At 39.9% G+C, this 26,479-nt stretch overlaps 2 protein-coding genes across 12 annotated transcripts in view; one reads left to right on the top strand and one right to left on the bottom strand.

The window, feature by feature from the left end:
* Positions 1–355: 355 nt before the first annotated feature.
* Positions 356–21,074, top strand: LOC132202850 (titin-like). Of its 2 annotated transcripts, XM_059630100.1 has the most exons (15): positions 357–784; positions 2,327–2,459; positions 11,530–12,617; positions 13,817–17,179; positions 17,268–17,601; positions 17,962–18,160; positions 18,280–18,518; positions 18,582–18,840; positions 18,898–19,064; positions 19,117–19,274; positions 19,398–19,688; positions 19,757–19,936; positions 20,102–20,200; positions 20,389–20,532; positions 20,616–21,074. In XM_059630100.1, the coding sequence occupies exons 1-15, from the start codon at positions 629–631 to the stop codon at positions 20,694–20,696; spliced, it is 6,891 nt and encodes a 2,296-aa protein (XP_059486083.1). In that variant the 5' UTR covers positions 357–628; the 3' UTR covers positions 20,697–21,074. The 2 variants fall into 2 exon arrangements, with proteins under 2 accessions (XP_059486084.1, XP_059486083.1); XM_059630101.1 differs by lacking the exon at positions 20,616–21,074 and having other exon boundaries at positions 356–784; positions 20,356–20,495.
* Positions 21,075–22,424: 1,350 nt separating this feature from the next.
* LOC132202851 (sal-like protein 1) overlaps positions 22,425–26,479 on the bottom strand; it is a 73,543-nt gene continuing 69,488 nt past the window's right edge. For 6 of the 10 annotated variants that reach the window (XM_059630102.1, XM_059630104.1, XM_059630107.1 and 3 more), the window contains 5 exons: positions 25,928–26,176; positions 24,916–25,270; positions 24,069–24,214; positions 23,629–23,814; positions 22,425–22,887 (listed from right to left, as the gene is read on the bottom strand). In XM_059630102.1, the coding sequence (XP_059486085.1) occupies positions 22,510–22,887; positions 23,629–23,814; positions 24,069–24,214; positions 24,916–25,270; positions 25,928–26,176 (1,314 nt within the window). In that variant the 3' untranslated portion in view covers positions 22,425–22,509. Of the gene's footprint in view, positions 22,888–23,628; positions 23,815–24,068; positions 24,215–24,915; positions 25,271–25,927; positions 26,177–26,479 lie in introns of those variants that run through there. The other 4 variants (XM_059630103.1, XM_059630106.1, XM_059630110.1 and 1 more) reach the window with 4 other exon arrangements.

Below are 26,479 nucleotides of genomic sequence, written 5' to 3'. Positions count from 1 at the left end.
ACTGAATTTCATTGTTCTCTCAAAGTTCTTTAGTTTATTAAAAACTGGTCCATTATAATACAAAACTTAAAATTTAAATACATATTGGCCTGAGCATTAAATTAATGTAATTTATATTTTTCCCATTCTTATAAAGACTAAATTTTATATTTTCAACTATTTTTTCGGGCCATGATTTTGTTTTAAACTCAAGATCGAATGTTTACAAAATGAGAATAATATTAAGCATGTCCAAGTCATTATGTTGATTGACCTGTTTGGTTTCGGTCGATGATGCCGGTGGAGCGAGTTGCAAAAGTAAAGGAGCCTCTCGGGCGCTCGGGTGATCTATTAGTGGCGAGCCTCCTTGCCCGTTCGTGTTCTTCTCGAAAACGAGGCCGTGCTGGCGCGGCAGCGAACGAGACGGCAGCGCGGTCGATTCGCCAATTGTCGGACAGCGTCCGAGTGTCTGACACGGACGGTGCTGGACGGTGTGTGCGTGAAAGGGGCGCGGTGCGTCCGAAAATCGGCGGCGCCACGAAAACAAAATTCGGCGACGGCGTGCGAAGAAGTAAAAATAGCAGTGAGCGCGGCGGCGACTTCCCTGCACGGCTCCTCGTGCTGCACAATTTAAGGACTTGTTTCGCACATGCTGGAGCACCGGCAGCAGCAAAACCCGCCCTTCCTCGTGGGCGAGAGGGCCGTCTGGCTGGGCAGCGGCAGCGGCCTGCCGCAGGGCGGCCATGTCCGCTGGATCGGCAAGTTGCCCGGAATGGGCCCTGGCTGGACGGTCGGACTTGAACTTGTGAGTTTTTTTGCCCAAATATTTTCCGCGAAATTGTGTTAATTCGGAGTTTTGAAAGAAAAAGGGATGGGTTGGTCCGTGGTGGTTGTGCTTCAAGAGACGGTCGGAGGGCAGCAGCAAAGGCTCTTTTTGGCACTTGGCCGCCTAATTTGTATTATGTAATTTTATTTTTACACCAGCCGCCACACTTTTAAGTGGGTGACCACGTTGCGATCGGTTTGTTTTTCTCTCTCTTTTGACCTCTTCAAAAGAAAGATTTAACTTCAATCATTGAAATATTTAATTTCCCAAAAAGCTTTATTGCAATTTGCTTAATCGATTTTCATTTTTTCAATTAACAAACTTTATTTTCTGCTGCTTGCCCCATTTTGAGAGTTCAACTTCAAAATTCAATATTATTTGGAAGACAATAAAATCACTTAAAATCAATTGGAAAGTATTTTTTTTTAAATTTAATTGATATACATCATTTAATTATTTGCTGAAACATCTTTCTAGTTGTAAGCTTTTTAATTGTCTAATTATCATATTATGATGATTTTTTTTTTTTTTTGCTTGAAAATATCCAGCTTTCAATAAAAAAAAAATTAGAATTCATACATGACCGTAAATCTGAATTTTTTTTTATCAAAAAATTAGTACTTCCAATTTTATTTGTGACAAAATCAATTTGCTTCTAAAGCGCGCCGCAGTTCAATATTGCACATGTTTATTTTTCCCAAGTATAATCAGACACCGGTGGCTGGTCTTTCGGTCGCTTTGTAGAACTTGGCCGACTCGCAGCTCCCAACGAATAAATAAGTAAAGTCGTCTCTGGAATTGGAATGGACGGAAAGAGCAGCAACCCAGACTTCGTCGCGCATTTCGTCACGATATAAAAATATTTCTCTGCTCCCTCGTCCACTCTGCAAATCTTGCCAGATTGATGAATAGCCGCAATATTTAACCATAGGGATTTAAAAAAAAATATATAAAAAACCCTGCTCTCTCTCTCTCCGACACCAACTTGTCGCTTTGGAATCACTTTGACTTTTCTCAGACAAAAAAATAAATCAATCATATTAAAAGGCATTTTGGTCTATGTGTATTTTGATCGCAAAGTTCCCTACCTTAGCACCGTCCCTAAAATTTTGGAAAATTGACATTTTTTATTGATCAAGTGCGTTTCAGCATTTCCTGATATGATTCTTGATGGCCATGACCATCGTCTGTTAAAAATTGAAATAAAATTTTGATAAAAAATATATATGTATAATTGTTAGCTTGTTAGCTAAAAATCGGATTTTCGTTATTGTTTAAGCCAAATAATTTACACAGGCCGAAACGGAATCTCACAAGCAGTAAAATCGCTCGCAAAACATTCGCGCGTTCTCCTTTAACGACCGCCGTAAAACGCAGACTTTGTTGTACAAGCCACGTTATGCACTGGACATGCCAACAAATACAAAGTTGGAAATAAAACTTGACTCATTACAAACACGTGCTTTTAAAAACAAAATTGATTTGGGTCCGAATCGTTAATTCTATTTTTTATTTTTTCAGGACAAAGAACTGCCCTATGGAGGCATCGACGGCTCTTGGTGCGGGCGACAGTTGTTCCAGTGCCAAACCAAGCACGGTTTACTTGTTCCTGCAAACGTAGTTGCTAAAGAAGACTCTCTCCTCCGCACCTTTGGTGAGTAAATTTTATTGTTATTTTTTACTTTCTGAACTATCTTTCATATTTATAATTGGTTGGAAATTTTATCTGTTAAAGCTTTAAGTAGATATCAAGGTTTTTGAACTCAAGTTTAAGCGAAATCTTCAGCTATACACCAAAAAAATGTAATACTTTTCCCATTTTTGCTCCCATGTGATGATTGCGAACTTAAATTTCCACTTCAATTTGGGAAAAATTTCAAAAAATAAAATTATTTTTATTTCAAGGATTTAGCAAATTAAAGTGACGTTATCATTATTTTAGGTGATCAAACAAATTTTAAATATTCTTTGTGGAATCAATTTGTTTTATAAATAATTTTTTAAAATTGAGGTTTTAAAAAAAAAAGAAAAATTTTCTGTGGATTAGTCATTCAAGCCCATTAAAATTCAGTTTCCATCAGCGATCAGGAATTTGTTTTTGTTTACAAAGCAAAATCGATTTTTTTTAGGATTAGTCACACAACCGAACATTTTATGTCGTTACGCTTGAGTAACCCAAAGAAATGATCGGAGTTTAATGTTCACGGCGTTCGAAAATTAATTCAGTACTTTTGTGCGATGATTCAATGCGTGTTTTCGCACTTCGCCGGCCGCGGAGAGAGCGCGAGAGTGATTCAGGCGGACTTTGGCTTGCTTTTGATTCAGTTCCAAAAGGTGCGGATCGCACGCCGGCGAAATAGAATGCCGGTCGGACGGTGGGACACACTCTCGGGTGTGGCCACCACTCGCCCTCTCTGTTTTTGCCGGCCGTTTCGGTCTGGGCGGCCGTCCAACTATCAGCATTTTCGGTTTCCTGCTCGCGAACTCACCGTCTCAGCCGAACTTTGCAACCTCCAAACTAATTCATCCTCGGTGATTCTCGCGGTTTCAAGGCTGCCCTTTTGTATATTTAGACAGCCGGAAAGGCTTTAAATACCAAAAGATTAATGATAATTTGGCTGGTTTATGGAAAAAATTACTAAAATTAAATCAATTTTAACAGAAATTTATAAAATTGAAAGATTACATTAGGTGGATTTAAATCACAGCAATTTATTTAAAAAAAAAGAAATTATGGTCTTTAAAAGGACCAGGGGTTTTTGTCAAGAAAATTTTGTGGAAAAGAAATGATATATTTTTTTTCAGAAATTTTCAAATTGAACCGAAAATTAGTCAAAGTTAATATTAAATTATTTTATTGTTTAGTTTAATATAATTAACTTTTTTGTAGAATTTTCATCTTTTATTTAAATGCAGAGAAAGGAATCTTTTGATTGACAATTTCACTGTCACTAGAGATGGGAAAAATAAGTGTTCACAATTTTAGCCTATTTGTTGGAGATATTTAACATTTAAAATCGAGTTTTGAAAATCAATTATCTAAGTAAAGAAGATCTTACTTTTTGGAAAATTTCAACCAATTTCATCCTTTTATCACTCGTTTTGAAATGAAAATTTCACTTGATATCCCCTTTTATATGAAAAAAGCTTTTTTGCAAAAAAAAAATCCTACTGAGAAAGTATATTTTGAAATAATAAAAAAACCTATTTTGTTTTGTCAAGGAAAATCACCAGTTTTTTTTTCATCTCAAAACAATAAAATTATCACTCTGCTCGCATATTCATTTTTTCACACTCCGTCTATATTTTTACTCCAATTCGCAATGAGTGGAGAATCCGAGCTCGTCGTTGTCGAGTCACTTTTATAATATTCTTTGTTTAGCTTGACGTCCACTCGCATTTTAATTTGTTTCGCAAGCAGAGGTTAATATTGCAGCTGTCCGTTTGCCCCTGCTCTCTTCATCGACTAGAGTGCAGCAGCAGCATTGCCGGCGAGTGACTTTGTGCTTTGGCCACTCAAGTCATTTGAAACGGCGCAATTGCACACTTATGTATGCTGATTGCGAGAGTTCAAAATATATTTTTATCGCCTTGCGAAACTGCGTAATGCATTCGATTGACATTTTAAAACCTTTTGCAAGCCCTACCAATTTAGAAGCGCAGAAAAATTTTGCCAAAATATTTTGCTGCATATATTTAGATAGGGATCGCAGGTGTGGGCTTGCGAGTGTTTATTTTTAATTAGGCTACTTTCGTGCCCGTCTGATTTGCTTTTAAAAGACCACACACAACTAATGATATAAGGAGGGTACATCAGCTGAGACGCCTCTAAAGTTAGCCTAGGGAGGTTAAAATAATATTTAACAAAAAAGTGGGAAAGCTATTTTGGTTTTTTTATTACTTGTAAATTTTTAAATTTTACAAAATATTTATCTTAAAAATTTATTGTAAATAGTTTGTTGCCTTTTATTTTCAATCTTTTAAAAGCAATTAATGGGAGCTTGGCAAAGGCTCCGCAAGAGTAATTTTACATTGGCTTCAAGCGCAGCACAGACACTCGCAGCCACTCTTACTTGCACTGTTACAAGCTTACAAACAAGCATTAGAAGTCGACAAACTTCCCGAGTCTCATTTTAAATGTAGAAGCCGAGTGGTGCTCACTTGGATATATCGGTGATTTCATCCTTGCGTCTTTTTCTGACTGAAGGGGAGGAAAGCCCTAATTACCAAAAAGTAAAAAAAAAGATACGAAATGACGCGTAGAAAGCAAAGAGAGGGTAAACACGTACTATAAAAAAATTTGAAAATATTAAATTTTTTTTATAAAAAGTATAAAACTATAAAACAACTTTTTCTCATTCAACTATTTTTAATCACTGTAATTCTTATAATAATTGATTTCTTGTCTTCAAATAAAACGATGGATGAAATTTTAATTTTTATTTTCAAACACATGGAATTTTAGAAATTTGGTTTAATCAAAGTTTTTTTTGTTCGTAAATTAATTTCCTGTAAATTTTTACTCTATAAGCTCCTTTTATTCCATAATTTTACTACTTTTTTAACTGATGCATATGTTAAGAAGAATATTAAAAATCAAATAAAAGAATTTGAATGTGGAAATTTAATACTTTAGAAAATTGATAGCGGCATGGGGCATTCCTGAATATTCTTCAAAATCACTTTGAAATCTTAGTCAGTCCATTTAATAGTATTATAATGGCCGTCGTTTCCATCCGAAACTGATTTACTAAGAGATGAGTCACGTCCATGTTAGATTTGCCCCTCGCGGTGCGGCAATTCAAATGTAAGGAGAGTCCAAGACGCACTGGCCGATTGCAGTGATTAGCGCGCCTCCCTCCCTTGCTATTATCAGCCGCCAGGCACAAGGGCTGTCCACCCATTCCTTGCGGGACTTTTAGGCAGTAAGTTTGAATCGTTCAGTGAGTGCGCAAGGAAGCTTCAGGTCTCCCTGTAAAAATTCAACACTGTGTGTAAATCATCATAATCGGCTTAGCTTGAAAACGGTAGGAAAATTCTATCCTTTTTTTGAAAAGCTGGAGAGGAAAATTATTTTGATTATGAAATTTCGGTTTTTCTTTACGAATTTGAAATAATTTTAAATAATTAATGAATTATTGGCAATATCTAGACAGGTTTAGATTATTCTGGCCCCACAACTTTTTTATGCAATATTTAAAATTCATATTTGATCATGTATTATAATTTATAATTAAAGAATCGTATCAATATATTACTTTAATTCAATTTAATAACGATTTCCAAAAACTGTCACTTTGTATGAAAATTTTTAAACCAAACAATGAATCAATATTCAATTTTAAAATTGCTCCTACACTTGTCTCAAGTCCAAAACCAAAATAGACCTTGATGTTAATGAAACGCAAAGGCAAACAAACTCTTTCCAGCTCATTTGAGTCGATCCGTTCCCGATTATTTTCCTTCGCTCCTTTTTTAATTTTCTGTTTATCCAACTGAACGGTGGTTGTGCGCGCGTTAGTTTCGAAAAGTCTAACATCAAAGCGACACAATACATGACAAATTGGCCCTATCGAGAGCGATGCTCCCTCGAAGAGCCGCTCATTATTGACTTTGCCACCCCCGAGGATCCGAAATTAGCCGCGAATGAGGACAAAAAAAACTTTACTTGGACCACCGATGATCAGCTGTCATCGCGCCACCTTAATCGCTGGAGCTCTCGTGGTACCGCAGTGGCGGCGCATTTGTCAAAAGGGTTAATTATAATTCTCGTTTTGTCCCCGAAAAAGACCGAAATGTCAAGGACCGCGCTCGCTTCTCATTTCTCGGGCGACCGGAAACGCTTTCTGGCAAAGCTCTGATCTCGAATATACTCATTCGACATGCTCTTCGTGAGGTATTTTACTCTCATCTGCCGAGGAGAAAATGCTTCGTTTAATTGGATTTGTGTTTGAAATGAAAGGGCTCTTAGTTTTCTTGTGGAACTCGTAAAGCAGCTGCCTGTCTTTGGTTAATCGCCTGTTTGAGGCATTTTTCCATTTGAGAATGATTATTGTTAAATGAAAAGACTGCAGCTCTTTTTTGTGTGACGATGTTTTAATTTAAAAGTTCCATGAACTATCTTTTCATAAGTTTCTCCTTTCTTGTGTTAACATTTGAACATAAAAACCTCTAACAGTTTTAAAAAGTAAAAGAAAGAATTGGATGCTAAAAAAAATGAAACCGGGCAAACACTTTTGTAATGAAAAAATGAGTAAAATATTTTTTTTTCGTCAAAAATATTCAAATGCAATTTTGTTAGCAAGCTTTTCAAATTCGCCCCTTTAAAAAAAATTCTCTGTTATTTTAATTTTTTTGATACTTTGAGAGTCAAGTGGTTTAACAAGATTTGAAAGATCGGAATTGAATATAAAAATTTATATTATCATCTGTTGAAACATTGATTTTAAGACGAATTGAGCCACCAAATAGCAAATATATTTACCTCATAAAAAAATAATTGAAAAATAAAGGTCAACTGACCTCAAAAGGCACAGTGTGTACGTAAAAGAAAAATTTAGGTATTTTAAATCACAGATTGCCTGTTTGATCAGTTATTTTTTTTTCAATTTCTGTTTCTTCATTTTTTTCATGCAATAATTATTTTTAATTTGCCATTTTAAAGTTTCTTATTGACTTATTAATGTACTTTTAATTATCATAATTCCATGAGAAATTTCATCGCAAATAGCTAGCTTGGATCCACTTGGTTTTTTTTATTTTTTATTTCAATTAGGTGCGGATAACGAGGCGCGGAAGAGTTGAAAAGCCGCGGTCTGGCAGCGGTGGGTGCTCTTTGGTGTCTGAAGGGGCAAAAAAGAAGCGGCCCTCGTAGAGCGCTGATGTATTTGTCAACTTTGGACGAGCACCCAACGCAGCAGCACCCACGGCTATTAAGGGAGCATAAATTAGGTGCTCCGGCAGCCAAACAGCCGGCATGGCAAGTGGTTTGTTTCAGCGCCCCACGTGCTCCGAGCGATGGGTGCGCTTAATGAGCTGGATTGGAATAAACACGGAAAAGTTTGTAAAACACCTGTTCCACTTTTATTTCACCAAGAAACACACCTGGGCAAAAAGCAGATTTTTTCATCAAATCAGAATTAATTTTTATGATTAATTCAATCAATAGCAAATCATTTAAAAATTGAAAAATTGTTGCAAATATTTTGATAACTAAAAAAAACCTCAAGTTGCTGAGCGTAATTTATTTTTTCATTTTCTGTTTTTTTTTTCCAATTTAATACATAATTTTTTTGATCAAATTTCCTTTTTTTATTCGTAATTTTATACATTTATATACATTTTTTTTATGCGACTAAACTGTTGCAAAATAATTGTGTATTATTAAGAAAATAAACAAGTGCGATTAAATAAATTACATTTATTTAATAAATCTACAACAATTTTTAAAAATTTGGTGCCTTAAAAGTTCTCGTCTTGCTGCGCTTATAAACCATTGCGTCTCTCGTATCTCATTTTCACTCTTTATTTATTTTGAATTTAAATAGAAATAGAGATGCAGTTGTCACAAAAACATCACACCAACTTGAAACCTTCTGATTAGTTCCGGCTCCGTAGCAAAGTTCGTCATTAACCGAGACAGAGAGCGGCCATATTTACTTGAGAAGTTGCTCCACACAAAATATAACATAATCACGAAAATAGCCTCGGCCGAAAAGTGGCTGCATTCCCCATGAATGGAGACGAAAAACGAATATTTATGACTAGATTGGTCTGAATGGATGGCGGAGCGCCGCGCTTAAATTAATCAGGGGCTGCTTTTGGAATTCCAGCCAAACACCGTCGTATTAATGAATAAAAAAGAAGAAGTCTCGCGTCGACCGTGAACTGAGAGACTTGAAATATAATTCCAAACACTTGCTCTCGCGCTCACGACATGTGATCCAGCACTAATTTTATAGATGGCGTGATGTTTAATAAAAAGTTTAAACGCGCTGACTGCGCTGAAAATCAGTTATTTAAAAGCTGCGTAATGTTTTTTTGTTTATCTTTCTTGACCTTCAGAATCAAAATTTCCCAAAAAAATAACTCATAAAAGAAGGGTCTAGCAATTTTCTCATAAGCTTTTTTGCTTAGGCAAATGTGCAAAGGAAAATTTAAAGTGCAAAAAATGGGTAAAATGAAAATTCTCATTAATTTTAGAAAATCAAATTTTTAGATTAATATATTAGTCACGTGATGTGCTCATGAACAAAAATCGCGAGAAAAAAGGTTCGAATTACATCGATAAGGTGTGATTAAGTCCTTGCTATGTTATTTATGGTCCTCTAAAAATGGTCTTGAAAAATTATGTAACCTTTTTATTTTTATGTGCGAAAAGATTTTTAATTTTTTTATTGTTGGTAAATAAACATCTTGAATTTGGAGGAATTTTCTTGAAACTAACGGCAGTGAATTTCATTTAATGCTTGCTGCGTCCTGCTTAAAAGGCTTTTTATGAATCTGCTCTTAAAAGATATTACATTTGTCGCAGAATCGTTGCATGAGGTGTTGAGGAATGTAAATTTTACTATTATTTATTCTACTCACGTCAATAAAAAATATTGATGTGGGAATTTTGATCAGAAAGGGTATCACAATAAGCAGACGAAGCAGAGTTCTGCTGAAACGCGCGACGTCAAAGGAGATATGGCTTGCCCCGGGATTTTAACATAAAAATTACACAAAGAGTACATAAAAGAAACAAAGCTTCTAATTTTGTTTTAATTTTTTATATTTTATAAATTTACAATCATAATATTGTATTATATTTGATTATATTTTTACCAACATAAAATTATTTTTTAACAGTTAAATACATATATATATATATATATTATAAATTTCACTGTTTTTATTTTTTGTATGAATGTGCATGACAATGTATAGTAAAATGTTTATTTGATTATTATTATTTTTATTTTATATAAACACGTGTAATGAAATATGCTTAAAGACAGAATTAATTATTCTATAATACATCTCTGTTCCATATGACGAGCAAAAAAATTAAATTAATTGTATAAAATTGAAATATGAAGTACATATAAATATAAATATAAGAAAAAAATGTCACGAACTGATATCAGAATTGCAATCGCCAGATATAATAGAGGTGGGCATCAATTTATTTGCATATATTTATTTATGCCACAGCCAATTCGCGAATCTGGCTCGTGTTTCATCACGTTCGCGTCTCCACGTCGGTGGTTCTGCTCAGCAGCAGATTTCAATATTTTTTTGCGCTTTGGCTGCGCGGAATAAAAAACGGCGGACCAACTAACGAACCGCCTTAGTTAGTTGGTGTTCGTACGCAGAGGGCTAAAAATATCGCCGCGTGTTCTGCGCCCGAGAAAGAGAGTCGGTGCGTTCGTTAGTCGCTCGGTGGCGGCAGCAAAGCAGCAAGGATAGATCTCATGACACCGACCATTGGCTCGGCGCTTGTCTAAGCGCTCGGTGCTCTTGTCAGAATAACCCTCTCTGCACTCTGAGAAAAAGGTGCACCACTCTACTTGACCAGGTGGGTTGCAGACTTGCAGAGTCACGTGACACAATATTCAATATTTCGGCGCAAATCAGGTCAAACCTTTTTATTCTTAAATATTTTGGCTCATTGCATTTTTTTTCATGTTTTATATTTTTCTCACCAGTTTTATTTCATTTTAAATTTGCAGTAGAAAATATTTACTCTGAGTAAACAGAACTCTATTTTGAGCAGCGGACAGAACAGACACTCTCTTCTGCAAAGAGATCTGCTTGAACTGGCGGCATTTAGCCTCTCGTAAATCAAAGTCCGTCATGCTCCAGGACGCAATTTTATTTGCGCTACTGGCAGATTTTTATTTCCATATGACTCATCGCTGAATACTTTTGGGCCAAATATAAAATTACAAACCTATTCTGCCCTAATTTATTCCTCACAACAAATAATCGGTGTCATCACCTCTTTCGAGTTTATCTTTAAGGTCGTCGTCGCATTCAGAATAGAATCAGCTGCTGTCGCTGTGAATTATTTCTCACGGATTGGCAGATTTTTCCCCGTGTGCTGGTCAACTAACCGCTCTAATGACGCTCTCTAAATTTAGAAACCGCGGCGTTCCTCATTACCCTCGCGTTTTTTTATATCCTTGATGAAATTATTTCTTTCTAGGCTTCGATCTTGCGGTCGCGACGGAAAATTGTCTTAGTTAGACCAGAGTGAAAAATTCCTGGGAGAGAATTAAGCGTCAAAGGGAATTTCAATTAGCGCCGATTGTTATTGAAAATGCGAGACGCGTAAATTGGTTATTTAGTGCGACAACCGCGGCAGAGTAGTGAGGACTGAATTTGAACGATGGGCTGTGGGAAATATTTGCGCAAGCTCTTGAAGCAAATCAAACGAGCTAGACTCTGTTTAGGTTGATAATTAATTTTTAAATCGTGTTAAAATGATTTAATTGTGTTAAACTCATATTTAATGTTTTAATTTAAACTTTATTAGGATAAACAAATTTAAAATTAATGAAGTAAAGTTTCTTATTGCTCATTTCATGCTGCAAGAAATGTAAATTTTGGGGTTTAATTAAATAATTTTATTTTATTAAATAAAAAAATGAAATGACGAAGATTAATTAATTTTTTAATTTAAAATTAATTAAATTTTCATCTGTTTATTTGCTGTAATTTTTACCTTCTTTCTGTTTTAGGTGTAACATCTGTGATAAACAAGTCACCCAAACTCGAGGGCAGGTCCACTGGTGACCTGCCAGGTCAGGCGTCGCCGCGAGCAAACAAAACCCCCATCCAGAAACCAAAGAGAACCAAATCCCAGTCGGCAAGCAGTTCCAAAGCCTCCTCCCAGCAGTCCGTGGCGTCCGGCAGGAGCAGAAAACCATCAGTTTTGCCTCCAACCACCCCTGATTTGAGCAGCTCAAACGAAGACACCATCAGGACTGTCGTAAAGCCTGTCCGGCGGAATTCAAAAAAGGCCAGAGAGCAGTCGGACTTTGCCAAGCTCCATCAGCCGTCGCCCAAATCGTCACCAAAGGTCGCCCACGAGCGTCTACAAAGGTCCGAATCGCAGCAGGGTGAAGAGGTCAAACACGCCTTCCAACCCTTGCCAAGGTCAGCGTTCGCTCCACCCTTGGACTCTTTGTCGATCGACGACTCGGTGCTCAAATTGATTGCTGCCCATTTGCCGCAGCTTTCGACAGTTTCAATTCTCTCAGAGCCAAAGGCACCCAAGAAGACTCGAAGGAAGAACTCGGAAGAAAAGGGCACAGTTGACCTTTCTGTCCTTCCTGCGTCGTCGATCAAATTTCCCGAGGAATACCAGAGTGAGAAGAAACCGGAGGAAATAAAAGTACTGAAAAGTGTTGAGGAAAGATCGGAAGAGCCCGTCAGTGAGGAAAAAGCAGAAGAAGTAAGAGAGGAGCTAAAGGAAGAAAAAGTTGAGCAAGAAAAACGTCCTGAATCGTCCGAGCCTGAACCAGAGGCCTTTGAATTCGCAGCAGCTGCTGCTGAGGAAAAAGAACCTGAACCTGAAAAGGAATTAGAGGAAACTGAAGATACTTTAGAAGAACTAGAAGATCAGTCGGAGGAGAGTCCAGTGCCTCCGCCGCCGCCAAAGAGCAAGAAGGACGGCAAATCCGGATATTTCCACACCGCGCCGGCCAGACCAAACAGACACCGAGCGTCTGTGAAAAAACGAGCACCACTACCGCCAATAAATAGTGGCAGCGAAAAGGCAGAAGAGGACAGCAGCAGAGCAGAGGCCAGCGCAGAAAATAGCCAGGTAGAACTTAGTGTATTTTTTTACTCTTTAAATGAGCGCATGCCATATTTTTAGACGTATGGAATTCGTTCGCAAAGTATAATTTTTACGTTGTAAATTTAGATTTTGTCATTAGTGATAATTATAATTAAATATAAACCATGGTGATTTGAATTTAAAGCTGGCTTTTCCTTGATGGGTTTTTTGAGTTGTTTATTGTTTAAGAAAAAACTATTATCCTTCTCTACCTGTTTCGGCTGCGGGCTGCAGCCATAATTCAAGAGCTGTGAAATCATTTTGAAAAGAATTAGCAAGAAAACAAAACAATCTGTTAAAAAATATTTTTTTTTTCAATAACACTTTTGTGAGAAAAAAAATTTAATACAAAGGTTACATTTTTACACAAAACAATTTTTTATCACAAAATTTGATAATAGAATTAAAATTTTTTTTAACAAAATTTAATTTTTAAAACGAAACATGTAGAGCAGGATATTGTTTTCTGCTGAATCAATAAACACCCCACAAAAACTCATCGAAGAAAAGCCAATTTTAAATTCAAATCACCATGAATCAACCCCTCGATCTTGAAATTTTACCACTAATTGTAAATATAAACCGTTTTAGAATTTGTCAACTAATATTAATATTTCATTCAAAAGTTATAAATAAATAAAATTGATTAAAATTTTTTGTAGGGATTCATTACAATATAGTGGTTACAATTTCTTGATATTAATTAATTTTTAGTTACAATTAAATCATATTATGCAAAAATTTTATGAACCTCCCTTTAGCAACATTATTTGCATGGTGTGTCGCGTGGTGTTTGTTTATTTGTTCAAGTCCAGGCGTTCATAGAGCTGCCTCCTGCTATCAAAAAATAATATTTTCTCTGCACTAACCCAACAAAATATAAATATTATATCCCAAGAGATGAGAGACGAGAAGCAGTATTACAAACACTTTCGTCCAAATCGTCCACCTGCTCAAGCCGCGCGCTTGTTCTCATTAAAAATATACATAATCTATTTTTTTTTAATATAAAAGTCCCCGGCAGCGAGTGACAGAGAAAAACGAAAATATTTGTGAAACGCATCCATCCACCACGTACCACAACCACCAGTATAAAACTCACCCCCCAAGAGCGTGCAAAAATCCATAAAACTAGACTAGTCGAAGAAAGATGATTCTGGGCACTGCCTACTTCTTGTTCGCAGCTTGAGCAGCTTGGGATCGGTGCACCTGGTGCCGCCGCCACCTCGACCCCTCCACGCGTGCCCCTCCGCAGACACAACAGCCTCAACGGACCGCGCCGGCCGCTGAGCGATGTCGCCCCAGCCCCGAGCACAGAGGAACTGATCTACCAGTGGTTCGACGCGATCGGCGACGCTCCGTCCGCTCCGCCCAGACAGCATGTCCGCGGGCCAGACCCGATGAACAAGCAACCGCAGGCCAAAGGGTCGCCGTCCATCTCACCCTCGATCTCGTGCACGTCGTTCGAAGACGCGGTCGCCGCCGCCGACGCCATTTACTCGGAGCGCGTCGAAAAGCACTTTGCCAATTTGGACTCGGCGAGCAGCGTGACGACCAGTTCGTCGTCGACGGCCACCTTCACCTCGAGCGTCGCCAACCGCAGCAAGGACAGCGGCAACCGTCGCAGCGGCGGCGGCATCCTCTCGTTCCTCAAGTGGCTGCGCAAGAACCCCGAGGACTCGTCCGAGTCGGAGGAGCAGCCGCAGGTAAATAGCGAGGGGCAGCTGCAGCCACTCAGTCGCTACAGTAGCACTAACAGCCTGGGCACCGTAGTCAGTGCCGCGAGTAGTTTTGCTTTCGTCAAACCCGCTGCTTACCCTCATAACAACAGGGCCAGTCTGCACTACTCGCAGCCCACCGAGTCCGACACGTACCGGCTGCGACTGCGCCAACGCGACAGGTCGCGCATCCTCGACAAAGGTCTCACCTTCAAGCGCAAGTACAAACTCAAGCAGTTCGCCTGCAGTCAGGAAACAGTTTTTTCAGAGACTTTCAAGCCCTTCGCAAGGGGGAAGAGAAAAGCGCCCGCACCCCCTGTGCCCAAGAACGAACACTACTCGGAATTCAGTCTGCCCATCGCGCTCGAGCACCGCAAAAGGATGGAGATTTTGGAGCCAGTGCAGGTCAAGTTGCACCGCCGGGCGGCCAGCGAGTCGTCCAAGGACAAAAGGGCCGGCGCCTATTGCCACGTGAGGGGCAAGCGGAAGGCCCCGCCGCCCCCTCCGGGCAGTAGGCAGAGTCAGGTGCTCAAGCCGGTCAACAACTACCCTTCGCTGGGCAGGAACAAGAAGCGGCAGGCGCCGACGCCGCCCCCGGTTCAGGAGAACCTTTCCAGGTTGAGCCCTGACGAGAAGCAAAGACTGATCAACTGCATCAACCGCGCCAGAAACAGCGCCAGTCCTCCGAACAACCTTCAGGGTCCGGCCCTGATCACGGCGCCGCCGATCATTTTGGCCGCGCCCGAAATGCCGCCTCAGCAGAGCGCCCCGCTTTCCCCGAAGCCCTGGTACAAAAGGTCGGCCAGCAAGTTTATTCCCATCAAGCAGTTGGGCAGCAAAAAGGTCGAGGAGGAAATGCCTGAGGTCAACTACGCAAGGGTGCTGCCCTCGGAGCAGAACAAACGCAAGTCCATGCAATTCCAGGCGCTGACCAAGTTCTCTGACATCGACAAGGAGGCCGCCGCCCTTATTCAAAACAACCAGATGAAGGCGGCGGAACTTTTGGCCGCGGAAAACAATCGGTACTACATGCTCCCTGCCGAGGTTGAGGAAAAGAAGGAGGAACCTGCCGAGGAAATCAAGCCAAACGAAGAACCGAAAGTTGAGGAAGCCGCAGCCGCTCCGCCAACTAAGGGACTGATCTCAAAATTCAACGCACTGTCCAACGTGACCAAGGTCACGGTCAATTCTTCCAAGGCGGCGCTCGTCGGCCTCCTGATCAACAATGAGGGCGGCAAAGGGCAGAGCAAAAGGATCTCACAAGTCGAAGTGGAGTCGGAAAAAGTAACGGCTGTTGAGAAAAAAGACAAAGTGGAGGTTGTAGAAGTGAAAATCGAAAAGGAGAAGGAGGAGGCAAAATCCACGGCCACCCTTTACCCAAAATTGACCGCCCTTGAGGCTCAGCCCGAGCCAGAAGACCGGAAGAAAACCCCTCTGCCCCTGTCCATCCACGGAGTACCTGAAGGAGTGACCCTGAACCGCCAGAAGAAAAAGTTGTGGGTCTGCCCGCGGTGCACTCTGGAGAACGAGAACTGGCGCTTCACCTGCGACGCGTGCAACATGTGGCGGCCGAGCAAAAATCAGGATGAAAATTCTCCGGAGGCGCCTGGCGTGAATACAGTGGAGGAAGCGTCCAACTCGATTCAAAAACTGGCCAACGACGTGACCAAGGAGGAGGAGGCATTTAAAAAGCCCGAGCCCATAGGGCCCATCGACTGGGAGGCCGAGCTCAAGCATTACTTCCCCGGGAATAAAAAGCAGTCGCCAGAGAGGAAACCCGATTCGCCAACCAAGATCAACGCCAAGGTCGCCGAGGCCATCAAAATACTGGAAGGCAAGCAGTCGCCCACACCTGGACCTGTATACGTGAAGGCGCCGGAAAAAAAGATCGAGCCTGCCAAGAAGCCCGAAGTGGAAAAACCAACTCCTCTCTACGCAGTTTCCATGAAAAACAGCAAACCTTTTGTGATGGATGAGGTGAAGAAAAAGGTCGAGGAAGAAAAAAAGGTGCCAATTGCAGTTCCGGAGACGTTTATCGGAGGAAGGACAGAGGCAGATGAGAAAAAGGCCAAACCTCAAACTCAGCAGACAAATAAGGCACCTGAACCAGGGCACGCTGTGGGCACCAAAGAGCCGACAACCCCGAAGGACGTGGACGAGATGCGAAAGGCCAGATTGGCCTTTTTCAACAAGGAGGAAAAAGTGGTCGAAGCCAAACCGCCGGCAAGTCCTCGTTTGTCCAGAGCTGTGCAAACCCCGGTTCCACTTGTTCTGCCTCCCAGTCCCAAGGTCGGCAGGACGGCTGAAATCGCCACAGACACAAGTGGCCTCGCGGTGGTGACCTTGAAGGAAAAGGGCATGGCCGTGGTCGCAGCAGCCAACGCTGCGGACATCGAGGAGAAACTTCGCATCAAGGAGAAGCTGAAGGAGATGAAAAATTCGCTGCCCAAGGAGGCGCCGCAGCCGATGAAAGCGACGGAGCCCTTCAATAAAGGCGCCATCAAGAAGTCCCCTCCTGCCCTGGATTTGAAACTGGCGCAAAAACCCAACAAGGTTTCCTCTTCGGCGCAGACCAGTGGGGCCATCGTGAAAGCAGCCACTGCTCGCACCCCTGTCAATGGCTCGCCAGGTGTGGTGAAAAAAATAATTGCCAGGAGTCCCTCGTTCAAAGGAAACGGGACTTTTTTGCTCATGGGACCCAAAGACTTTGCCAGCATCGAGGCCACCAAGTCCAAGAGCTCGCTGGTGCCACCTGAGAAGAGTCTGCAGCATGTTTATGCCAACATTCCTAGTCCAGGACTCGTCCCAAGTGGGAGCCCTTTAAATAAGGTGTGCTATTTTCAGGCTTTTTACTTGGCTTTTAAAACAAATAAATTTATTAAAAATTTTTTAAAAACTTTTACCATTTTTGTTTCAGAATGATCCGCCAAAATTGGAGGTCAAATCTCCTGAGCCTGCTGCCGCCGAACCAGCGCCTCTTCCACTCGCACCAAAATCACCATCACCCAACATGAAGACCCGACCTGGAATCAAACCTGTCGTAGTCAAAGTGGAATTAAATGCTCAGACTGTTGAGGATGAATATGACGACGATGACGAGGAGGAGGAATTTGACGACATCCCTGATGACCAGTCAAGCCTGAGCGGAGCAGCCGATTCAGGTAGCGTGGCAGGAAGTGTTGGCGACTCCAGTGATATTGAGAAGCTGGCTGGAACTTTGACAGGTGCCAAAGGTCTAGCAGATTTCAAAGGTATTCAATTAAAACAATAAAAATTAGATTAAGTTTACTTGAATGTTAAGTCAAGTATTAATTTAAAAAGCTTCAAGTTTAATGTTCTATTTTTTTATTATTTATTTTTTTAAATTTTCAACATTGATTATTTTTAATATTGTATAATTTTAAATTCTAGCTGATCTAGGTGCCAGTTTGCCCCAAAAACCTTTATTATAACAATAAAAATGGGATTAAATTTACACGAAATGATTAAAAGCATCAAAATAATTATGTATTGTTATAAAATTTTTAAATCCCATTTTATATTTTATTTTTATTCTTTTAACTACTAAATTATATAATATTGATTAATAGTTCTATGTATATAAATTTTAGCTGATTTGGCTGCCAACTTGCCTCAAAAACCTCAAAACACCCTGGCAGTGAATCGTCTGCTTCGGCGCCTGGAAAACGCCATTTTCAATGGTCAGCACAGAATTGCTGCAGGCCTTGCAAGAGATTTGGCCAGGCTGAAGATCAACTGTAAAGTTGAAAGGCAGCGAACAAAGGTCCTCGTTGAGCCAGAGATGTTCACGTGAGTATTTTTAACAGTATGTTCCACCATCAAATTCACTAGACATTGTAATAAAGAATGATAATTTAACCAAATTTTGTATTTATAAATTTTTAATTAAAAATGAATTTTTATTTCAGAGTTGACATGTATGTTGAGGACAAGGTTTCCCATCAAGGTCCAATTCCCTTGAGTGTCCATGCCGGCATGACTGTGGGCGAGCTGAAGGGCAAAGTGCATCAGGAGTTTGAAATCCCAGCCGACGTCCAGAGATGGATTCTGGGCAAGCAGTTGGCCTCTGATGACAACAAGACTTTGAAGCAACACAGCGTTGCCACCGGCGGATGTGTTGTTTTCCTCTACCTAGTTGCTCCGCCAGGTAAGTCAATTAAAAATTAATGCTTTAATTTGTTTCTACAATAATTTTCTAATTTATTTTCAGAGAGAACAGACAGTGCTAGTCCGGCTTCAAATTCTGAAAGTGCCGCCACCCAGGTGGTTCCGACTCCTCCTCCACCTGCCGAGGACAACAAGCGCATTTTACCCCCAGCTCCTGAAAATCAAAGGGGTCCTGGGTGGTACTATAATTTTGAGGAGGACCGGTACAGCTACTGCGAATCCTCAGATGATGAATCTGACCCTGAAGAGGAGCCAAAGCAGGTTATGCCGAAAGAGCCATCGCCAGTTCCTGAAAAAGAGAAGTAATTAAACAATTAAATTTCTTTCCTTATCCAAATTAACACAATAAATGGTTGTAGGACTCCATTGCCAAAATCACCAACGCCTCCTTTAGCTGAACCTGAGGAAGAAAGCTCAGACGAAGAGGAGGAAAATGCTGCCGGGCCGAAGGCCGCAGCTGCATTTGAGCCAACAGCACCACCTGCAACTTTGACGCAGGAAAAGAAAACTGGCACACTTCAGCTTGGTCAGTTAAAATTGACTTTGACCAAATTTCTATTTTAATATTTAAAATTTAGGTTGGACATGTCCGCTGTGCACTTTGATCAATCCCCCGACTAGACCTGGCTGCGCTGCCTGCACGACTGATAGGCCAGCCAACTACAAAATTCCAGTTCAATATGAGACTTCTGACCAAGAGGCCACGAGACTTAAACAGGAAGAGGAAAATGAAAAGGTAAAATTAGGAAATAATATTTATTATAATTATAATTTATTATGGTGATTTGAATCAACCCTCGATCGTAAAATTCTACCACAAAATATAATTTATTATATTTAAAATATATTTTCCTTCTAGGCAATGGATGCTGACCAGGCGACTCCTCAAAATGCAGCAACCAACTACGAAGCCCTGGTGGCGCTGGACAAGATGGACTTGGTTGCCAACGTCGAGCCCTTCGAGTGCCCCGTTTGCTTTGCAGCCTTTGCTCCTGGCGAGGGTGCCATGCTGAGGGAATGTCTGCACACCTTCTGCAGACCCTGTCTGGCGCACACTGCCCAGTTCAGTGAGGAGGTCGAGGTCAGGTGCCCATTCCGCAACGACCAGTACATTTGTGATGCCACCATGCAAGAACGAGAAGTTCGAGCTGTGAGTTTTAGTCTCAAAAAAAGTTTGTCACCTCAAAATAAATATATTATTAAAATTGTTTTTTCCAGCTGGTGCCTGCCGACATTTATGAGAAAATGCAAGCCAAATCTGTGTCCCAGGCAGAAAATAAAATACAAAATGCCTTCCACTGCAAGACCCCTGACTGCAGAGGTTGGTGCATTTTCGAGGACAACGTCAACGATTTCAGATGTCCTGTGTGTGGTCATCACAACTGCCTCACTTGTCAAGTAAGTTATCAAACTTTATAAATATTGGAACTAATTTAAATCAAATTTTTTATCTACAACTTCTTTCGTATTTTGAAATTTGATCAAAGACAGGAAGAAGTGGAAATTGATGAATTAGATTTTTATGTTGCTAAATTTCTCATCTCAAAATAAATTTAATTTTAGGCTATTCATGATGGAGTGAACTGCAGGCAGTACCAGGAGCGAGTTACCCAAGCGTCCGAGACCGACGCTGAAGCACACAAGACCAAAGTCATGCTTCAGGTAAATAGTGTTGCCTGTTGAATGTGTCATTTCTCCTTTTTAAGTGCAAGTGTTTGTCTCTGTTCATATTTTCATGCACTTTCTCAAATGAATGCGTGATCATTGCACTTTTCCGTATGCCCCTCATTTGTGTTTTTCTTTTCGTTTTCCCCCAGCCTCAGTTTCTGATTTAATGTGCCCCGGCATAGGAAATGGTTGAGCGCGGCGAAGCCCTGTGTTGTCCGACCTGTCAAGTGGTGCTCTTGAAGAAGTGGGGCTGCGACTGGCTCAGGTGCTCCATGTGCAAAACCGAAATATGCTGGGTCACCAGAGGTCCAAGATGGGGTCCTGCAGTAAGTAGTGTCCTTTGCTTTATTTAAATTTGAACTTCAAATAATTTTTTTTTCTAAATCTAATACAAAATTCCAAATTTTAGGGAAAAGGTGATATCTCGGGAGGATGCAAGTGTGGAATCAACGGAATCAAGTGTCACCCCAAGTGTAATTATTGCCACTAGAGAAGAGAGCCACGCCTTACCATAAAATGCGCTCTCTTTGTGTATTTTTAAGACAGAAATTTAAAGTTTAAATAATATGGTGTGCTAATATTCTGTGATAAGGTGCACTAATTTTGTTTGTTGGAAAAAGCGCTCTTTAAAATTTAACAATTTGAATGAAAGAAAAGGTTGACAAGTGCTTTGCAAGTATAACACTCTGATCCATTGTTGTGGTCTTTCTGCGTTTTTATGAAAATTAAATTTAAAAAACTAGTATTTTTAGGAATACTTCGACATTGCCGAAATATGGAGCTGAAAGCTGAATTTTTTGCTGTAATGTAAAATAAAAATTTATCAGATTTGCTAAAAATAAAAGTCGTTTACACTGTACAAATGAAACTGGCGACGGGTTTGATTTTGAAATACTTTTATTTCATAATTATGCTACCATTGACAAATACATTTCATGTATATATACATCGTTTTTGCATTTAAAATTGTCCACTTTTATGCACACACATTTACAACGTAGAACTTTCTGCTTCGTCATGCATTTTTATCTTTTTCGCGTTAACATTTATTACAGTCAGCTTCGATAAAGAAAGCGCATATATTTGATATATATTTTATTCAGAAGATCTCAACAAAAAGGAAACAAAAACATCTCGCAAGTTCAAAACAGAGAATTTAATTTGTTGCCACAACAAAATCGTCACTCTCAAATAAATTAAAAATAATTAGATCATAAAGTTTAATAAGAAGTAATACTGGACATCGATACTAAATTAATAATCTCTTGATACTTGACATCCGAAAATTGCATCTTTTGAAATTTGGAATCGTCTGGAATTTATTGTTAAACACAAACGAGTAAAGTGCTTCGATTTAAGTAGCGCAATAAAAGTAGAATTTTTATCACAGGATTGTCTTCCAAAGAATCATTCCTCGATGGAGAAGATGTAATGAGAGGCGATTTACAAACTCAATCATAATAAAATTAACGCCTCGACTCGAGGCCGTTGGGGAAGGAGGAGAAAGCAGGAGAACAGCGTGCGTGCCATTAATTCCAATCAATCATCAATACACAATAGTAACAATAATGAGACAACAATGCACTGAATCAATTATCAATCAATCGTCCTGTGAAGACGAAGGATCATCACTCTCACGAAAAATGTTCTTTCTTTCTCCCGTTTTTAGACTAGTGATATTTTACGTTTGTGTGTGTTGTGTGTTGTTTTTATATAACCATGTAGAAATATAGGAACATTTCCGCCGCTGATCCGGAGACACGTACGTGAGTGTGTTTTAATTATTAATTAATTAATTACTCTCTCTGTCTGCTTTACACATTACACTTGTTTTTTCCCTTTAATAACACACCTGTCGGTCGTTTTATTTAATTAAAACTGCTGCTTTTTTACACGATAATAAATATATAGAGATTGCACATCAATTGTGTTGTTACACGAGTAGCGTGTACGTGTTTGTGAGGGTGGGTGGGTTTTGTGTTTCTATCTTACACGAACGAACCGCGATGATGGTTAATTGATACATAATTAATACTGCATGGACACTTAGTTCGCGTCAACTTCTTCACCCTCGGACTGCAGACCCTTTGAATTTCAGATCAATGCAAAAAAAAATGCAATATTTTATTTTTCAATCAAATTTAAATGCACTTTTAAAAAGGGGTGAATTCAGGGCAGTCTGAGGGTGACGGGGCGACGACCCACTGCTAGCCAGGTATTTTTCATTTTTTTTTTTTTTTAATTGTAAATTGTCCTTTTTCTTAAAACACCGAGAGTGAGAGAGAGATATGTGGAGGTGGCGCTCAGGCGACCAGCGACTCGCCGCGGTGCTGCGGCGCCTCGGAGTTGTTTTGGGCCGGCGGCGACGGCGACAACGACATGATGCCCTGCTGCGTGGACGGCGGCGAACCGCCCCCGTTGCGCTCGGCAGGCGAGAGGCGGCGGTAGTGCATGTCCCAGGCGGAGGCGGTCGGCGGGGACGCGGCGTGACGCACCAGGGACAGCGGCGACGACTTGTCTTCGGGCGACGGCGATCGCGACACCTCGCCAGAGGTCAGACCCAGAGGCTTGTCAAAGTGCTGCCCTAGCCCAGGGAAGCCGAGATGGTGGCCGTACTTGTTTGGGGGCGACGGCAGACCGCCCGGCGGCGTCGACGACTGGATCACGGAGATTTCGTTCAGCTGGAGACAAAATATTTGCTAGTTAGAATACTTTTTTTTCCAAAAAACAAAAAATAAAATTAAAAAACTAAATTTAAATTTAATAAAATTAAATTTTTTGAATGTATTAAACTATAGGACTATCGTAAGTTGTGGAAAAATGTGAGGTAATTTTGACAATCCACATAGTTGTAATTGTTGTTTTTTAATCCCATGAAAGTTGATTCAGTAATTTTTTTTCTGGTTTTTCAAGTAAATAATTATTTTCAGTAATTATAAATATTTTAATTTATGGTCCATGTCGCGCATGCAAATTATAATGGCATCAATTACATCTATGCATTATGAAAAGTTGAAAATTTAATTGATATCATCCATAGTATATTCTTAAATTATTTAAAATAATATTGTTACTAAATAATGTGAAAATGGATAATTAAAATACAAGTTTAATATCATATGAAATTTATTCAATTTAATTTAAAACATAATTTTAATAATTTATATTTTAAAATTCTTACATAATTTATAAATCATTTTAATTATGTGGAAAAAAACATTAAATCATTAAATAAATATGTACATATTAAATTGAAAAAAAAATTATTTTTCCAGCAAAATTTAACTTATTTATTATTTGATCAATATATTATGTTGTGTTTTTCCCCCAAATATAAACTGATGATTTCTTCCATTGGATATTTTAATGATATGCTTAAATGTTAAAAGAATAAAAAAAAAATGCTAATTAAAGACACGGACCTTTTGCTGCATTCCGTTGAGGAAGGGCGCCGGCAGGTAGGGGTAGAAGAGGTCAGGTCGTCGCTGCAGAAACTCGGAGTCCTTGGGCGTCATCGGGATGGGCGGCAGGTCGAGCGACATGCGGCGTCCGCGGCGGGAGGCGCCGTTGTTCCACATGTGGGTGCCCATGTGCACCTGCAAGCATTGCTAAACGTCACCCTTGACTCTCTGCACGGGGTCTCGATCAGTCAGCCACCCAGCAAAGGTGGTTTTTACACAAAACCTTGCTTTATTGCGGCTATTCCTTACTAGTGTAAATGGAGATCTCTCCAAAGACAGATTCATTGGAATAAAATTTGCATTAAACATTGTATAGATTCAATTTTGCAAATAATATTTTAAAATTATTAAAATTATATACGTATATTTTTAATTAATTGCAAGGTTAATTTTGGTCATACCTTAAGGTTTCCCTTGGTAGTGAAGGCCTTTTGGCAGACGGTGCACTTGAAGGGTTTGTCTCCGGTGTGCGTACGCATATGGATCTGCAGGGCGGACGAAGAGGAGAAGTTCTTATTGCAAACGTGGCACAAGTGCTTGTGCAAGCCTGTAATACACGCGCAAGCTCAGCAAACTTCACGCATAAGCAACTACTTTCTTTCATTCACTCCGTTAACCAACAATCAACCCCCGACCGCCAAAATCCAGCTTTAATTAAAAGCTATTTTTATTGAATTTGATTTTTGCTGAATTTTAGTGGATTTGCAGCCATTCAAATCACCTTCTAGACTTTTTTTCAGTGGATTTTTCTTCTTCAAATTATTGTATTTTTTTTTTCTAGAATGGTGATCAAAACCATGCATCCGGTTAATAATCTAAAAGACCAGCAACATAAATAAGGAGAAAATAAAAAGATAAAGTCCCTTTTCTTGCCCGGTATTAGTGATTTTGTTTCGAAAGTTGCTGGTTATGAAAATTTTGAATGAAAATATAAGCGTCCAAAAATTCACAACCCCCTCGACAGAAAGCAAGAAAGTTGCAAATTTTCAGATTTGGCGAATTAAAAAGCAGCGGAAGCCTGGATTAATCAACAAATTCTATTTTTTATTATTTTAATTAAAGTAAAAATCCACCAGAGATTAATTAGAAATTGAAACTACAAATTATTAAAAGGTCGAGAAAACACAAATTTTGTTCAGTTAAATTTCCAAAGGGAATTTGCTCAACCTTTTTTTTTTTTAAACTTTGTTAATTCCACCAGACTATGAGAGAGTTTGAAATAAAACGACAATGTGGAAATGAACTCACCAGAAGGTCGTTTTGCCATGGGCAGGTCATCCTCCGGGGGCGACCTCTTGAGGCCCAGGTCGGGCGAGCGGGCGCTGATGTGTGAGTCTGAGGTGGGCGTCAACGGCGCCTTGTCTTCCAAGCCGTCCTCCGAGTTGCTGTTGCTGCAGTTCTGCAGGGGCGGCATTGTGAGGTGCATCGGTGGCTGCGGATGGGGCGGCGGCGGCTGCTGTTGCTGCTGCATCAGGGAGGGCCGGTGGCCGTGCGACATCATCTGACTGGCGTGCATCAGGTCGCGCGACTTGTTGCTCGTGTCGAAGAGGTGCTGCGGCATGTCGCGGATCTTGTGGGTCAGCATGTGCTGCTTCATGTTGCCCTGGAACCGAAAAAAACGGAGAGGATTAATTTTGTTCTTTGTTCAAGCAGTGCTTCCTTAAATATCCTCATTCAAAACATCAACCTCGGAAAGTAATTTACATCAAGAAAGAACCTCAAAATGTGACCAGTTTCAATTTAAATTTGATTTTATTTTTTGGTATTTGGTATGAATAATTTTGTTTCCCAACTGCTAGGGTCAATTTTGTAATAAAAAATATGAGCAATTTCTTGGTATTTATTTATTTATTTATTTTTTTAAATGACTCATGCCTATAATAATTTTTTGTAATTAAAAAGTTTATATGTTAAACTAAAATTATTTGGAGAAGAAAAACTCAATTGGAGTATTTTAAAAATATTCCAATATTTTAAAAGTAATTTCATATTTAAATTTTTTGTGTGCTAAAATTACAATACAAGACAATTTAAAACTATTTGCAAATGCTTCCATCGCCAGACACATACATGAAAGTCTACAAAAATCCGCACCCTAGGCTAATCGACCCAATCAAAACACTACGGAAAGAGTCAAGGAAAACGAGAGGATGGAAGAGGACGAGGATGAGTTGGAAGCGCCTGGAGTTTGGCGGTGCACTCGGCCCGCGCGACAGCCGCGCTGCGCCGGTTGCATAAGCCTAATGTGAGAGAGATTTACCGGAAGGTGGTGCCTTGCTAGTGGTGAAGTAGCATATCCAGCGTCAAAGAACAGGTTGAGATGGGAGTAGGGGAATCTGGCCGTATTTCCGAGAGCGTGTTTTCTCTTGACTCTGGTCGGGATTTTGGGGCGTTTTGATTTGGGGTCAGGAGGGTGCTGGATACGCCACTGGTCACAGACGCAAGGAGCGGGGTTGGGTGAGTGGGGGTGAGTGAGACGGGGCGAGTTAGTCAGGGTGGCGTCCCCGTCCTAGAAGCACACCGCATCACACATTTTTTTGATTTCGAGATCCTCCACCAGTTCAAATTTACACAAAAAAATAGAGATGACAGAGTGAAATAAAAAAGAACTAAAATGTTTTGCGTACAAAAGAGCGGAAAATTCTTTCGACTCACGCTAACCACACATGTGCAGATTGCGAAGCAAGAAAATTCAGAGGGCGATTCAAACTTTACCCGTATCATGACGAGAAAAATAATTAAAATAGAAAAAGATTGGCAAATTTAAAGTTATAATTTCTATATATTCTCTAAAATGATAAATTTTCTATTA

The sequence above is a fragment of the Neocloeon triangulifer genome, unplaced genomic scaffold (assembly GCF_031216515.1).
Source record: "Neocloeon triangulifer isolate White Clay Creek 2 clone unplaced genomic scaffold, ASM3121651v1 ptg000015l, whole genome shotgun sequence".
NCBI classification, from domain to species: domain Eukaryota; kingdom Metazoa; phylum Arthropoda; class Insecta; order Ephemeroptera; family Baetidae; genus Neocloeon; species Neocloeon triangulifer.
Note: the sequence above shows the minus strand (reverse complement) of the source record. Positions and strands in the feature narration are given on the sequence as shown.